At 47.9% G+C, this 17241-nt stretch overlaps 1 protein-coding gene across 5 annotated transcripts in view; it reads left to right on the top strand.

Annotated features, from left to right (window-relative positions):
* Positions 1–17241, top strand: part of ALS2 (alsin Rho guanine nucleotide exchange factor ALS2) — an 89818-nt gene that overhangs the window by 27751 nt on the left and 44826 nt on the right. For all 5 annotated transcript variants that reach the window (XR_013637816.1, XM_078865824.1, XM_078865822.1 and 2 more), the window contains exons 9-17: positions 1104–1308; positions 2200–2389; positions 4164–4229; positions 5329–5503; positions 8075–8206; positions 8827–8955; positions 11369–11439; positions 14453–14519; positions 16833–17059. Coding sequence is in view for 4 of the 5 variants with exons in the window: in XM_078865824.1 (XP_078721950.1) it covers positions 1104–1308; positions 2200–2389; positions 4164–4229; positions 5329–5503; positions 8075–8206; positions 8827–8955; positions 11369–11439; positions 14453–14519; positions 16833–17059 (1262 nt within the window). In the remaining variant the exon portion in view is untranslated. The remainder of the gene's footprint in view (positions 1–1103; positions 1309–2199; positions 2390–4163; positions 4230–5328; positions 5504–8074; positions 8207–8826; positions 8956–11368; positions 11440–14452; positions 14520–16832; positions 17060–17241) is intronic.

The following is a 17241-nucleotide window of genomic DNA, read 5'->3' as shown; positions in this document are numbered from 1 at the left end:
TGTCTTCACAGTACTCACAGTACTTCTTTCTGTGTCTCTTCTTCTCTCCACGATCTTCCTACAGGAAGTCACGACCATGTGACAGCCTGGAAATAGCATTAAAATGGCCGCGGCTCCTGTTCGTGAACCGAAGCAGAGTTCGTGAACCGGAGCATATTTTTATGAACTTTTCTGTTCGTGAACCGAGTTGTTCGTGAACAGAAGCGTTCGTGAACCGAGGTATCACTGTACTGGCAAAACGTCGTACTCAGATTGTAACTGTTGTGGCTTTGCTTTCCAACACACAGGCGTGCTGTACTAGTAAAGAATTGGCATATTCTGTTTACGTGACAAACCTTACTAATTGGCTATGTCGGGTGGTGGCGGGTTTAATGACACATTTATATATTCACGCGATCTTATCCAGAAAACCTTAACAGACTGTTGGGGCAAGTGCTGTTAGCAAGCACTGTGGCACACGGGGGGGTGGGTAGCCAGCACCATGCCTGGTTGCCTTTGTTTCTCCAGTGGTGATGTTTATACACCACACCAGGTACCCATTTCAGGCTGAGTCATCCAAGAACGTAATCCCAACGATGTTCAAGGGTCTCCTTGTAATCGTAATTGTTGCATTTACATGACGGTTAAATTCCTTTGCAACTCAGTGTTTTATATAAGCAGCTGCCCTGTGTGGCACAATGTGACTCAGCACCTGGCCTGCAAACAGACATTAGTCTGGCAGAAGGGGGCAGTGATTGCTATGTATAATGACGCCGGCATACAATAGCCTACTCGTATCGAATGATGTCAGGAGATCTGCGAAGCAGATAGCACGTATTTATGGTTAATGCACCTGCAGTGTTAACTAGGGTGACCTGCCGGATTCGAAACGTGAACCTCTGAAGCAAGAAGGGAATGCACCGCTGCTTGGCCATGTCACCATCCCATGTGACTTTGTGGGAAAGTAATCGGTGGTTGTCCCATGGAGAAAATCACCCCCCCCCCCCCCACCGCTATGAGAATGTGGCATTTTCACCACTGGCTTCAGGGCTATAAAGAGAGGGGATGAGCACACCGCCCCAGTCGTCGCTTGAGTAGGAAATCACTTTGACTTTGTTGTGCAGGTTGGCCACGTGTTCAGTGTGTCGCTGAGTGGGAACGTCTTCGTGTCTCTGTCGGATGGGGGCCCCTCCTTCTCCTCCGCCACCGCTGCCACCGCCCCTGAGGGGTTTGTGGCTGCCCTGCATGAGTTATCGGCTACGGAGCGCGCCTGCTACCGCGAGCTGCAAGCAGCCAAAACTCACGTGCTCAAGCCTCTGCTGAACTCAGGTGACGCCGAGTAGCCCGGGAGGATTTCCTCAATGACGTCCGTTCATCCGTTAGGCACTGGGGTGGGACCCGTGTGCAAAATGGGAGAGGGCCAATTGCGGAAATCGTGTTGGACTGGTGTCCACGAGTCCGGCGACCCGAGGAGAAGAGCGGAACTTGTAACATATTAGTGGGAGACTGCCGGGACAGATCTTGCTGGTGGCTGTGTGTCTTATGTGCAGCAGCTGTGGGATTTGGCGGAGGGTAGAGAGCATTGGAAAGGTGGGTGGAGGCATCGATGGCTTTAGCCATTATGACATATTGACCTTGATGAAGAGTTCCGTGTGTAGACCAGTCTAAGGAACAATTGTTGTCAGCTGTTGCCCTTGGTTCTGGAATCACTCGACCTCCCGATTACATCTAAATTCAATCCCGGCCGTTGCCGAGTTTGGAAATAAATTTATGACCAGGCTTTTGCCGTAAACTTGTAGAGCTGTGGAGAGTTACGGTGTTTGCGTTCAATGCTAACCGACCATCTACGCCGGCTGTTGACATTTGAGCTCATTTAAAAGAATTGTAGGAATTAACTGTACTGGCCTCATCTCGTCACTAAACCTCTCCACCTGAGCCTTCTTCACATTGTATGATACTCATTGTCAAATCTAGTCTAGATTTGTTACATTTAAAATAATATTGTGTTCTTAAATTGTACTCGATGTGATCCGGGTCGTCGTCCCCCTGCCCCGCCCCCCTGTTCCAAGGGAGGCGATGCTGCTTCATCTGTCCCGATGGGGTTAATTTTTTCATCTCCCCGGCTAAGTAGATAAATAAAAGGAACTAAAAAAAAGCACGAATGCGGCAGACGACCTGCAGCAGTGCGAGGCTCACGGCGGACTTCCCCTGCACACGCAGATGCAGCGGCGGCGCTCCGAGGGTCCCCGGTGGAGGCTGCCTTCCAGACTGCCGTCGACACCTTCCGCAGCACCTGCTGGCTGCTGGGCCAGCACGGGGCCAGCCTGGGCACGTTCCTGGGCGGCAGGCGCGACGTGGGAGACCTGTTCGTCGTCTCCCAACTCGCAACCCACACGCAGACGTTTCAGAAGTAACGACTTTCACATGCAGTGTCTCATCCTGATCCATAAACGATGGGGAGGGGGGGTAGGGGACCCATCGCGACAAAGAATGTGGGGGTTGGCCAAGAGATTGGCAGAGATGCGCGTTATGCTCGTAAATGCTCTCGGCCTCATCAGCATCTCAACAATGCATGGACTCTGCCGTCTTCTGACCTACTGCAGCTAAGCAGAGTATACAATCTCCTTCATATATCTGTTTATCTGTATAAAATATAAAAGTATTCTTTATACAACCCAGCGGCCCCATGGCCTTCTGGGAGTGAATAATTGAGCACCTTTGATTCAGACATACAGTCTCCATAATAGCGTGTTTTTGGGTTAGATCGCGTAAATATAAATGTGTCGTTAAACCTGCCACCACATTGATATTTACGCGATATAACCAAAAAACTCCTATATTATGGATAATATTGGTTGCAAAAGCCCACGTGTTAAACTAGACAGTGTCTCATCAGCAGATTCAGCAGTGCCGACATTTGTGTTTAGGAGTATTTCATATTTCTTTGGTGTTCTTTTAGTCTCATATTGATCATTCGTCCCATCTAACCAACATAGCATTTGCCACAGAAGCAATTAATCTGGTATACACCTTCTGTTGATATCTTCGATAATACATCTTTAGTACCAGATATTAGTTTTTGTATTGAATGTACCGTGCCGAATCTGACTCTCACTTGGATGTCAGCAGTAGCAGAACACGCGTGCCAACAAGGACACTCAATTGATTTTGATAATGTTGACGTTTTGTGCAAAACTGGTTACTACTGGCCGAGACTAATTACGTAATCTATTGAAATGGAGAGAAACAAAAATAATCCAAAAAACCTCTTATGGGTAATATTGGTCGCGAAAGCAACTACTCACTATAACACGAGTCTAGCACGTGATGGACTACTTGCTATCATGCAAATCTAGCTCGTGACGGACTACTCACTACAATGCGAGTCTAGCGCGTGACGGACTACTCGCTGCATTGCAAGTCTAGCGTGTGATGGACTACTCAGTATAATACGAGGCTAGTGTGTGACGGACTACTTTTCTGAGTGGCGTGAGTGTTGGCAGCGTTGTTCGGTGATGTTGAGAGCTGGCACTGTCATACTGTGGTACTAATACGTGCTGTGATAAACAGCATGCCTTCCTCTTCCTCACTCTTTGTTCCGAGGCATCTTTGTGTGCGTAGCGTCATCTCACTTCCTTGTCTTTTTCACTCACCGTATTTCTCTCTCGCACATTAGATTTTAATATATGACTGTCACGCGTAGCATATACATATAGAAATACTTTATAAACACCACATTTATAATGGAACACATGTAACAGCGTACCTCTACTGCCAAATAAAAACAACAATAAAATTACAGTCTGGAACGCCATCCCAACCTTTACCATTGCTCCTTGGGAAAATTGTATTCACTTTATTGGGCAATTTTCCGTAACACCCCCATGTTAAGCGAGGACTTGCTATTTGTATGCATATTTAATAGACTCTCAGTGTTAATCATGACGGCCACTGGATTTGAGCTTTGAACCTTTGCAACAAGTGCCGAAAGCACTACCGTTGGGCGCTAGGCTACATCACCGCCCCTATGGCAATCTAGTGTTTTTTAAATCTGCTTATGTCACTCTTGTGTGCTGAGTTGTTACCATGTTTGGTATCGTGCATGCCCTGTTCCTCTTCCTGCATGGGCATTGGACTGTATTGCCTCCTCTGTGTGGCCCTGACAAATATGTTGTCATGCACAGGTACTTCTCATCCTTCACCAACCTGCTGGTGTTGGATGGAATTGAAGTAATTTCCCGCATAGCCGGGTGAGTAGTGTGGGGAAAATGTGGTTTTACAATGGCATTATGTCTGTGTATTTTAATGGACCTACACTGGTGAAATGTACATTATTCATCACAGAGTTTTGGGTTCGGCCATGTAATATCTAACCTATTCTGTGATATTAGGAACCATCGACCACCTGATACAGCGAAACAGTCAGGTGGTGGAGGGTTGCAAATGACAGAATTGGTCAGGTCACCATGTGGCCTAACCCAAAACTCTCTTATGATTCACATTATCGGCTGCGATAACCTATTCCATGTGAAGTTAACTGTACACGGTCTATAATTGAAATTGTGAAGGTACAGCACAGTCAATATAATGAACAAATTAGGATAATAGACTGTTCTGATTTGTGCAGGTATACAACAGACTATAATGTGTCATGGTATAGTTTGCTCACCTCGATGCATATTTTGAAGAAATAAAAAAGATGCGAGTTTGTGATTGACTTGATAGACATAACCTTCTTTCCTTTAAAACTAAAACACTTTCACACCTGAATTAACTTGTCATTTTTAGTATTGCGATTCCAACAGCAGTGACAGTTTCTGTATGCTCACCACTGACATGGTGCTATTACACAAAACACCTTGCAGTGCCCAGGCTGGGAACCACTGTCTTAGAGCCTGTGTGTAATTAATGAAAAATAATTTTAACTTGTAACATACTGCACAGCATTAGCTCGCTCTCAAAGAGAGAGAATGACTTGGAGGCCTGGGGAAGGCAGCAGCCAAGGGGTGAAGCCAGTGACAAATTCACCCCCTGTTGAGGTGTTGTTGACCAATTAATGAGTGGTTTATAAGTGTGGGAGGAAACTGAAACACCTGAAGAAAACCGACACTTGTGAGGAGGCAACACTCTATCCCCAACAGATGGAACAGATGGAAATTAGTCCACCTTGCTGTACCACCAACTGCTGGCGAACCAGGGGTACGGCTCATTCATGCCCACGAGAAGGGAGTTTAACACAATGTGTGTGATCCACCAATCCTTGCGTCTACCAGTGCTGGATTAGAGGTGTGCATAGCCACCCGTTCGATCTAAATGAGTTTGCTTGTCATGTATTGTTTTTTCCTACAGGGAGTGCCTAAAAGTTGGTTTGCAAGCACTCAAACAGTCGGCGCAAGGACAGGCGAATGAGCGAGCGGACGAGGCATCGTTGGCGGACGGGCTGCTGCGGCTTCTCTCGTGGCCGGGAGACAGAGCCCAGGAGTACGCGAGGCTCACCAAGCAGATGTGTGGCAGCTTCCCTGGGGTGAGGCCCGAGCCTGTGAATTATTCGTCTTGATGAGCTTGAGAATCGCCCTGACTGAGCGCTTTTTCTATCCAACCACACGTTATTACGATCATCTAGGTGGCAGGATAGCGCAGTGGCATCACTCGTGCCTCACAACAACAAGGGCCTGGGGTTTGATTCCTAACTCGGACAACTTTCTGGGTGGAGTTTGTATAGTCTCCCTTTTTTATTTCTACTTCATATAATTTCGAATTAATTTTACCAGGTGAGGTCCAACTGTGCTTCATAGCTCTATTTCAGTAGTCACCTGGCCACAAATGATAGCTCAATGAAGTGGCTTATTGCGTGGATATTTCTAGCACCAAAATATTCTGAATGCTTATTTCTAAATGTGGAGGGAAAAGGCGGAGGACCCGGAGAAAAATCCACACGACCACGGGGGAGAGACATGCAAACTCCAAATATACAGGTGTCAGGGTCGAGATCGAACCCACTACCTCCTGTATACTAGGTGAGGGAGTTAACATCTCGCCTCCATGCATTGGTTTCTCCTGGGTTGACCAAACATCTAAATGCTGAAAGATTACCTGCAAGCTGCTCAGTTGGGATTATACAAAGCAGCAGCAACGTTGCCCCATACTGCAGAAAACTTGGCAGGACCCTTCTCAAAAAGAGTCTTGAGATTCAGTGAGGCCTCTTGCGTGAACAGGCATAGTAGTAATATTATAAAACATCAACTTTACAATCAATTCATAACAGAATAAGCACATAAAACAACTCGTTCACATGTTTGACCTTAGACGTAATAAATATAAGTATTTGTCCACTTCCCATCAGCCCACACTGCCTTTTGGACCAGTTTTGACATTCATTGTCTCATAAGCAGCCAGGCTTGCTTGAACCAATACTGATGAACTACCAAAGTTTACAGGTAAGGACCCTCTCTGTGAGATAGGGGTCCTAATTTTATGCATATCTATTATATAACCCAACAATGTTGATTATTATTCACGGATGAATACATTGTTTATGACATTACAGAAATGGATTCGTGTTGCCACAAATACTACTTAGTATGTTGGACCTGATAAACTGTTGGTCTGTAAAATTCGTTGACCACAATCTCTCAGCCAGATTGCTGATGAGACACTGAATATCAAAACTGGTCCAGAGTTTGCTTGCGTTGGACTAGTGCTGCTAAACGCTGTCCTCCGTGCTTGTTGTGCTGAGGCTGCTCATGTGTGTCTGTGCGCAGAGAGCGTTGGCGCAGGGGTTAGCGTGCTGCGCTACTTTGTTAATTGTAAATTCGATTAGTATGGCGAGTTATGTACCGTGCAAAAGAATTTGAACATATACACTGTGTGTACGGACAAACATGGCAACGCTAGTTTGATTCCCGGTCACGGCTAACACCAATGACAATTATCTGAACTGGTCCTGGGCCTCTCCTAGGTCGACTAGGCCTAAAATTAGAACCTGGTACAGTGTGTAAAAATATTGCCACTGAGGAGACAAAACCGGCCGGATGTGGTGCTGGCCACCCACCCTCTTGTGCCGCTGTACGTGGCTGTCATAGGTGCTACTCGCTAACAGAACTTGCTCCAACTGTTTATTAAAGGATATATGGGGGTCTTTGTCTGGTTTCTCATGTTCAATGACGCATTCATCCAGATTCGTGCTGGATACAGCCACATTTGCCAATGTGATTTTAATTTTTTTATTCTTAACAATGTATCAAGACTCTTTGATTCTTTCGGTAAAGTCACGTAGGTAGAAAAAAGAATAGATTACGACGTTTCGATCGCAACACAAGCAATCTTTCTTCCGCCTGATGACGACTGCTTGCGTTGCGATCGAAACGTCGTGATCTATTATTTTTTCTACTTACGTGACTTTACCGAAAGAACCAAAGAGTATGGATTCCTGCAGTCACGAAAGCTTCAAATCTAGATTGAATATATCAGTTACATTTAATGTACAATTTTATTGAGGGACTGTGTGTTGTCTTGCTGTGATCTGGACCTGTTTTTGCTGTTTTATTGCTTTTCCCTAGCTTGGGAAATGATGTACGAATGCAATTTGAAGATGTTTTTGTTGTTTGTTTAAGGGGTGCCATGGTGTTGTGATGTTACATTCCTCGCTTGGTATGTAAAAGGTCATGTGTTTGAGTCCGACCCTGACAACTGTATATTTGGGGTTTCCATGTTCTCCCTGCGGTCGCCTGGATTTTTTTCTCCAGTTCCCCCGGTTTTTCTCCAGATTGTTTCGACTAATTTGGTGGTGTGAATTTCCCCATGATAAGCCACTTCGTTGAGCTATCATTTGTGGCCAGATCACTTCTGAAAAAGAGCTACATTGCACAGTGGGCCTTATCTAGTAAGATCAAAAGTAAGATTTAAAAAATCTGTTTTATTTGTATATATTTTTTAAGTGATTTCTTTGCTTTGCCTATAATTTGCACTCCTATTGTATTTTTGTATCATTTGTTGAAACATTCTGACCTTCCCCCCACTGGAAATCTGTGAAAAATAGCTTTACAGATCATCGCATTCCTCCTCCAGTCTAAATAAATATTCTGATTTTGTGTAGGGGAGCACTGAGTGGCAGAGCCTGCACAAGGTCTCCAGCTGCTGGGCCGCGCTTGCCGCGTCGCTGGCTCGTGAGCGCGCCGCGGCCGACCGCACACGGCTCTTCTGGGCGGCCTGCTCTTCCAAGCTCACGGCAAGTCTAACGGCCACTCGCTCGCTTGCACACCGCTCATGTTCTTGTGTGCTCGCGTACTCGCTCGCATGCTCAAGTGCGCGGCACAATGGCGGTTGGCTTTCGGACTGAGTAATGTCTAAACAATCATAGGTTTTGAAAGAATCTAGTGAAGAAGGTGTTTCTCCGAGGTTCCTGAAAAAGAGTCTTGAGATTCCAGTGAACCTTTCTTGGGTCAAGAAGTCGAGTGGTATACCATGGGACCTTTCTTTCCAGTATCAACACATAAGAATTGGTTTTACCCTTTCTGGCAATTAAACAGGTGTTCAGATTTTAAAATACCAAACAGATTACTTGCAAAAGGTTTTTGTTTGGTGTTCTAACATCTTAATACCTCTAGTGGTAATAATGAATAATACTCTTTAAAACGTATCTTGGTAACAGGAAGGAACATAGATAATAAATAGATAATAAGATAAGTGGATAATATGCCACATAAGAGGAGCTTGAATGAATATCGTATATTTTGAGCAAGTAGAAGCGCGCGACTTGCGCTGCACACGCATCACCACGCTTGCGCACAACTGTGAGCGTCTCGTTGACGCGCGCACCCTGGCGTCTGTGTGGGCCGGACCTTGCAGGAATCCCTGCGCAGGCCGGAGAGGCGCTTGGTGCGGGAGTCGCGCAGCTGTCCGCTCGCCCTGCACCACACGGCTCGCTTCTCTATCCACTGGTTCATCCTGTTCAACGACGCCTTCATCCACGCCCAGGTGACCGCGGGTTGGGACCGGTGCGAGCATTGGGGCATGGCGGGCGGGGCTGTGCACTCCGTGCCGCGTGTGGGTCCCTGCCAGCGAAGCAGTAGGAGGCTCGCCGAGCAGGCGACGTGCACACGCGAGGATATTCAACACGGTTGCTGAGCACAGGCGCGAAGGCCAAACCTGTCAATTGGCCAGAAGCCAATGGCATTCATCAAAGTAGCGATGGATAAATAGTGTAACAGGTTTATTGAATCGTGCAAGGTTATTACAAGAGCTTGGGTAAAAATAGACGATGGAAGGGAATTCGAAGGTGAAGCAGTGCGAGGGAAGAAGCGCGGAGAAAAGTGTTGAGACCTCAGAGAATAACGGAGGGCCGGAGGAGCGACAACAACGAGCGGAGTAATGGGCGGCTAAAACACAGTGAGGCGGTGCATTGGAGAGCAAAGGTGGTGCATCTGCCAGTTATCTAAATCATACTCTTTGGTTCTTTCGGTAAAGTCACGTAGGTATAAAATAAAATAAATCACGACGTTTAGATCGCAACACAAGCAGTCGTCCTCAGGCGGAAAAAATATAATCCAGCAGTGGAACTGCTGAACCAGCGAGAGAGCAGTTATACAAGGTTATATATGTGGCGATGGGCAAGCAAGCGGGGCCTGAGCTGGAAAGGAATTCCATCCACGGACGCAAGCACGTCAGTTGTGTTAATGGGGGAGATTAGGGGGAGATTAACATGAATGAGCTTCCATCGCCGCATAAGAGTATCATGCCCACATATGCGCACAACAGCAGTTTTATTGAGGGATTAGCACCATGAGAGTGCAATCCAAAGGATGTGAGCATGAGAGTGCAATCCAAAGGACATGTGAGATATCTAAGAGAGAGAGACATAGAGTTGGAAATAACAGCTGACATAGGCAGGTAGGATGGAAACATCACAGTCACTTAAGACTTTACCTGGTTATAACGTCCTTCCAATGATTGCTCAGTTTGTAGCCATCTTCTCGGTTTAAGTTGTGTTTGTGTTTATATATCTGGATGGCTTCATGAACAAATCTCTGTTAGGTTTGCAGAGTATTCCGTCTTGGAAAAATACATTTTGTGTGAACCCACAGCGTTAAAACAATGATCAGCAACGGCAGAGGTATTGGTCCTACCATGTTTCAGATCTGCCTTGTGTTCACGAACGCGGTCCGAGACATGTCGTTTCTTTTCCCCATTGTAACTGCTGCCACAACCACAATTCAGTTTGTAGACACCAGGGTATTGCATGTCAGGAATCACATCCTTTATAGGTGGGATTAAATCACGGATTTTGTGTACTGTGTTGAAACGAACCTGGATCTTGTGTTTGTTTAAAATTTTGGAAATCTTTTTGGTAACCCCTGCTATGTCTGGTAAAGTGATGGTTTTGGTTGGATCTTCAGAAGGTTGTCTCCCCATGGCTGGGGAGGCAGCTTTCCGGATTGTACGGTCCGAGTATCCGTTCATCCTGAGAGCTTGGTGTACGTGTTCCAACTCACTAGCTAGGTGGTGCTGGTCGGAGATGCAATGGGCCCTATGGTGTAGTGTTTTGATGAGGGAACTCTTCTGGGCTGGATGGTGGTGGGAGTCAAGCTTTAGATAGGCATTAACACAACTGACGTGCTTGCGTCCATGGATGGAATTCCTTTCCAGCTCAGACCCCGCTTGCTTTCCCATTGCCACATATATAACCTTGTTGTAACTGCTCTCTCGCTGGTTCAGCAGTTCCACTGCTGGATTATATTTTTTCCACCTGAGGACAACCGCTTGTGTTGCGATCGAAACGTCGTGATTTATTTTATTTTATACCTACGTGACTTTACCGAAAGAACCAAAGATTACGGATTCCTGCAGTCACGAAGCTTCAAATCAAGATAATCTAAATCCGTTTAATACGTAGGCTTTCGCGACCAATATAACACGTAACCAGGCAACACATAAAACCTGGGTCTGTCCCGTGACCTCCTACCAGTGAGCCTTACACGGTTATCATGGCCTCAAGGTGCACCTACCCTGGCACAAAGCGCCGTAGTGACGACGTGCGCCACTTAGTGGTGAACGGCGACTTTTGTTATGCTGCGTTTGTCATGGTATTGGTGGCATAGTGTATAGCGCACAGTGCTACATAGCTGGCTACCTGAGTTCGATTCCTGCTCACAGCTAACATCAGTGGCAGATCTATAAACGAGTAATGGGCCTCCCCAATGTCAACTTGGTCTTAAAATGATTACCTAGTGTGGTATAGAAAAGCATCAGCACTGGAGAGACGAGGCGTCTCCTGACCACACTATCCCCTTGTGCGCTGGGCCGACCTTCAGAGGTGCTCGCTAATAACACTTGCCCCAACAGCCTGTGTAGGCAACACAGGGGATCTGTGTGTGTGTGTTGAGCTTTGCAGTTCTCCAGCCATCAGGTGTTCCCGCTCAGCACCGTGTGGGCCGAGCCGTTCTCTGACGAAGACGCCACGAGGTGAGTAGCCTGGGTTCGATTCCGGACCTCGGGCCCCTTTGTGTGGATTTTGTTGGTCTCTCTCTGTTTTCTGTGGTTTTGCCGGGTTCCTCCCATGTTTAAAAAGACATGAATTAAGCCGGCAGGGTGGTGCAGTGGTAACATTCATGACTCACAGCGAGAAGTGCCTCGTTTTGATTCCTGACTCGTTTGTATTTTCTCTGCCCTGTTTCGCTGAGTGAGAGTGAGTCTGTGATACAGTGTGAGTGTGTGTCAATATTAGTGAGTGTATGGTGTTTGTTCTCCATGTGTTTCTTCTGGGTTGTCTGGTTTCCTCCCATAGCTAAAAACAATTCAGTGTCACTGCTATTGGCCAAAACATACCAATGCTAAAAAACAGCCTGCAAATTTCTCAAATGGGATTAAACACAGCAGAAACAACTTGGCAGGACCCTGTTAGAAAAGTCTTGAGACTCCGTGAGGCTTCCGTGGGTAAACAAGAGTATGAGTAATGATAATAATATAAGATACTAATGTCCGTCTGTTGGATGTGTCTCCACAGTGTAATTATGATGTCATGGTCATGTTTTATTTATACGGATATGTTTGCTGTAACGTAGTGGTTCTGTATATACTTTGATCGTATATTCTGTTTTCATAACGCTAATTGGATATAACACGATGAATGTGTAGTGTAATAGCGCCGGCTGTTGGACAGCAGCGGCAGCTGTGGTGGACAGACAGTGCACACGCCGGTGAGCGTGAGCATGGTTGTGTTGGCAGAGCAGGGGAACGAGGGTAAGGGTCACGGAGGACCCCATCTGGAGGTCCCTGGAACCTGGTAGCGGGTTCGAGAAGAGAGGCGCGGTCAGGGCGCAGCCAGGCTGCGCTGGTAGCATAAAAGGAGCTGAGAGCGGGAGCTCAGGGCTGCTGGTTCTGGGAGTGGACTCGTCTCGTTGCTGTTGTCTCGTCGCCGTCGTCACTGCCGTCTTTACTAGATATTGCGCTGCTGGAAGTTGTTCGCTATCTCAGTCAGCGCCGTCAGTGGTTGACGGTTTGGGTTGTGTACAGGCTAGGTGAAGTAATTGTGGAGAGTATGTGGACGAAATCGTGAAAGGTGTTAATAACGAAGGTGCCTCCTAGAATCTCTGACTGAATCGTTGACACTACAAATGTATGAGGCAATGCATTTTTATAACGCGGATGCGAATTGAATATAATGTGATCGAGTGAACAGAACTTTAAGTTTTCGTGACTGCAAGGATCCATACTCTTTCGGTAAAGTCACGTAGGCAGAGAAAACAAAAATAAAATATAACAAAACACAACGTTTCGGGTGCAACACAAGCGTCCGTCATCAGGCGGGGACAACCACAGTGAAAATAATTGCTGAAGAATGCCAAAGAGATGACTCTGACAAGGGATTATATAGCTGAGGGAGGAGGGGAAGAGAGGTCAGGGTGAGTGTGGGGGCGCGGCGTGGGCTGGAGGAGAGCGGCAAGGATGTTCCTAAAGCTCGACCTAATGCTGTGACACGTTGGGGGGGAGGGTTGGGGGAGAACTCTGCAGGCTCGAAATACTGCACGGTAAATTTCCAAGTGATGGGAGTGAGCAGGGCTGGGAGTTAAAGACTGGAGATGCGGATATGAATATAAACTATAAGGCAGCTAAGCTTTAACTTGGTTAATAACATCCTTCCAATGATTGCTAGATTGGAAGTTATGTCTATGTTTGTATATCTGGATGGCTTCATGGACAAATCTTTGGTGGTATCCAGACGGCTTGCAGAGTACTTTGGTATCGGAGAAAACAATATCATGAGAGCCCACAGCGTTGTAGCAATGGTCAGCTACAGCGGAGGAGTTCGTCTTGCCGTGTTTCAAATCAGCCTTGTGCTCGTGAATACGGTCTGATACATGTCGTTTGGTTTTCCCAATGTAACAATCACCACAAATGCAACTCAGTTTGTAGACTCCAGGGTACTGCAAGTCAGGAATGACATCTTTTACGGATGGGATCAGATCACGGATTTTGTGTACTGTACTGATTCGGACCTGGATCTTGTGTTTGTTTAAGATTTTGGAAATCTTTTTGGTAACGCCTGCTATGTATGGTCACGTGATGGTTTTGATCGGAGTCTCGGGGTTGTTTCTCCATGGTTGGAGAAACAGCTTTGCGGATAATACGGCCCGAAAATCCATTCATCTTAAGGGCCCGGTGTACATGTTCTAATTCACTGGCCAGGTGGTGTTGGTCAGAAATGCAGTGGGCCCTCTGCCTACGTGACTTTACCGAAGAGTATGAACAGAACTATGTTGCGCGGTTGTACGGCTGCCTTGGCGTAGCATCTTTATTAAGTCTGCGTACGCATCTCACGTGTTATCGCGGACTGTGCTTTACCCTATGTGATATGTTTTTTATTGTTACGTGATTTTTCCATGAGGCGGTGTTCAGGAATGCAACAACCACCATGTTATAGGAGAAGAGACCGTATTTCACGTGAAATTTGGCTTTTAGTAGCCGAACTTATCAACTCAAAACGTTCGATTTAATTTCAAACTCGCCCCAAGACTGCAGGGCCTGGTGGTGGCTACACGTGCCTGTAATCCAGCATGGTGGAGGAAGTGAGGGTTTGCGGATCAGACACATGTTGTGAAACTTCCTTCCCTCTGGCACTAAGGTGACATACCCTGGCTTGCCAGGAGATGGCGGCACACCAAAGTGTGGACTAATTTCCACTTGTTCCATCTGTGTTGTGGGGGTTTCTCCGGGCGCTTTCTTCCCACGTGTATAAAAACAGTCATTCATTGTCCGCTAGCACCTTAATATGTAGAGGACGGCAGAACTTGGGAACAAATTTGGCACCGGCTCACCGCCTGTCGGCTGCCTCCCCCCTTGTCTTGTGGATCCTCGTGCCTCCGAGTCGTTCTCCATCTCCGAGAGCGAGGGAATGCCACACAGCGCCAGTCACAACTTTCAGTCGATGATTGTGAAGAACACGTGAGTGACGAGTGCTACTTTGCTGTTTTTGTAGACACACGCTGAGGATAATCACACCGGAGGAGCAGCTCTTGCTCGTCACACCAGATGCCAAGGGCAAGGTAAGGCCCCGAGGGTTTCCTCTCATGCCAGATGGGCCATATTCTAGAGAGTGCACATTTACATTCTCTAAAGTTACCTGCCTCATCCTGTCATGAAATCCGTTATATCCTCCACGTGTTTTTATACTTGAGAGGCATATGCTAGTTTTGCAGTTTCTGAAAGTGGAGCTCTCTTAGCTGTTTATTAACAGCTATCACCTCTGCCTCAAACACTGCTCATTGTGTCTTTTGTATAACCAAGAGATTGAATGAACCCATTGAGACGTATGGAGCAGCATCGCCTCTTGCAACGACGACCTGGGTCGCATCAAGAACAATTTAAGAACGTGATTTTTTAACATATTTTAATTTAATGAGTGTTGACTAGATTTGACAATAAATTAATCTGGTACATTGTGAATAAGGCTCAGCGGGGAGACATATAAATATATAGCTCTTACAATTATGAATGTGTAATGCGAGCGTAAATGGGGTTGCTGCTGGACTCTGGCCCAATCACACGACCCGGGCTATTGGGGGCGGAGCCCGGTATGGGGGGCGGTTGAGAGGGGCCGCCGTTCACCTCGGCTCCAATGGGAAGCGAGGTGAATGGAGGTGGAGCCAGCAGGGCAGTATGGGAAGGCCGGATCTGACGATCCGGAAGGGAGGAGTCGGGGTCACGTGGGAGAGAGGTTATAGAGGGGAGCCCGGAAGAGATCGAGGCCAGTTGATGGAGTGAAGAAGCGGGACCACGTTGGGTGGCCGCCGCGCCATCAGCCACGTGGCTGATGGGGCTTCGGCACACCGTCGGCCAGCGGTGTGCGGAGCGGGGAGGAGCGGAGCGACTAACGGGAGAGCGCGTGCGGGGCGCGCGAGAAGGAGCTGACAGAGGAGCGTGCGGGGCACGCGAGAGGAGCGTGCGGGGCACGCGAGAGGAGCGTGCGGGGCACGCGAGAGGAGCGTGCGGGGCACGCGAGAGGAGCGTGCGGGGCACGCGAGAGGAGCGTGCGGGGCACGCGAGAGGAGCGTGCGGGGCACGCGAGAGGAGCGTGCGGGGCACGCGAGAGGAGCGTGCGGGGCACGCGAGAGGAGCGTTCGGGGCACGCGAGAGGAGCGTGCGGGGCACGCGAGAGGAGCGTGCGGGGCACGCGAGAGGAGCGTGCGGGGCACGCGAGAGGAGCGTGCGGGGCACGCGAGAGGAGACGCTGGTCCCTTGTCAGGACCAGCGGGGTGTAAAGACGAGTGGAGGAGCTGAGGAGGAAGCGCGTGCGTGGGGCGCGCGAGAGACGACGCAGGTCCATGGAGGAGACCAGTGGGGTGCGGAGAAGAACCTGAATAAAAGACAAGCGGAGACCAGCGGTGCCTGACGGAGTCTTTTATTACAAATGTATAAAACATCCAATGTAACTTTAGGTAAGGAAAGTGACTAGATGAGGCCAGTAGAGGTAATGGGGGAAATTGGTGAAAATGTTATCAAACCTCAACAGTCAGCATAGGCGGTTGGGAAGCATTGACCACAAACAGTCAATCACATATGTATGTATATGTGAATTATTAACTTTTTTCGCACCTCATCGTCGCCAACCGTGTCAATCGGAGGTGTGGGGTAAGGACAACAAACTAAACACAAAGTCACCACAGCTCCATCGGTTCACGGCAAAGCCCATTCATCAATGCCTCTCAATACGAACGTTGATAATTCTACTCTATAAAGTGGTTCATGAAGCCCATAAAAACCTGACCTTCACTATTCCTGCCACTTTTGGCCAACTCCCATTCATGGAGTTGACCAAATTCATGGAGTTTGCCAAATATATTATTGGGCTACAGTGCTAAGGCAATTGGTGGCACCAATCCTGGCTGCCTTCCCGCTTTGTGGTTTCCCACACCTCTGAGTTATTGTTTTAAGCCGTCATTTGTTTGGGATATCGTGAGTTTGAGAGTGAAAGCGTGTATCACACAGCTGAGATTACTTCCTGGCAGGAGCTAAGTGGCTGTGTGGTAATGGTGGTTAGTCGACTGTGCTACGAACCAGGCAACCTGAGTTCGATTCCTACTCACAGCCAACATCAGTGACGAATATCTGAACCAGTCCTGGGCCTCCTGTAGGTCGACTCAGCCTCAAAACAGTCCCTAGTGTGGTGTGTAAATATCGCCACTGAGGAGATAAAGGTGGCCGAGGGTGGTGCTGGCCTCAAACCTAGTGTGCCGTGCCGGCCTCAAACCTAGTGTGTAGTGCCGGCCTTCATAGGCACTTGCTAACAGCACTTTTCCCCAACGGTCTGTTAAGGCTATTTGAGGGATCTTTGTCTTTGTGTCTTTGTGCGAGTGAAGACGGAATGGCTGTGGGCGCTGAACGACACGATCGAGCGCGCCCTCTCCAGCGCGGACGGGTGGATGCATAAGGGGGGCACGGCGCTGGTCCTGGGCACCCCCCCCCACCACGGGTGGGGGGGGCCACCCCCCGTTGCGCGCACGGCCGTGCACACCTTCTACCGTGACGCGCGGCTCAAGCACGCCACCTATGAGGGCGCCTGGGTGTGCGGCAAGCCCCATGGCCGGTGCGTGTTCCCCGTCACCACGGTCTGCTTCACAGTGGGCCATTGCGTGGTGGCCTCGTAGTTGCAAATTTGCCAAATAAAAAAAATATACACGGAAGATTCCTCAATTGGGATTACACATAGCCACTGTAAAACTACTACAGACTCTCTGAAACGCAATAATAACGCGTAGTTTTATATAT

This window comes from Lampetra fluviatilis, chromosome 21, assembly GCF_964198595.1.
Source record: "Lampetra fluviatilis chromosome 21, kcLamFluv1.1, whole genome shotgun sequence".
NCBI lineage: Eukaryota > Metazoa > Chordata > Hyperoartia > Petromyzontiformes > Petromyzontidae > Lampetra > Lampetra fluviatilis.
This window is presented reverse-complemented; position numbering and strand designations above follow the sequence as displayed.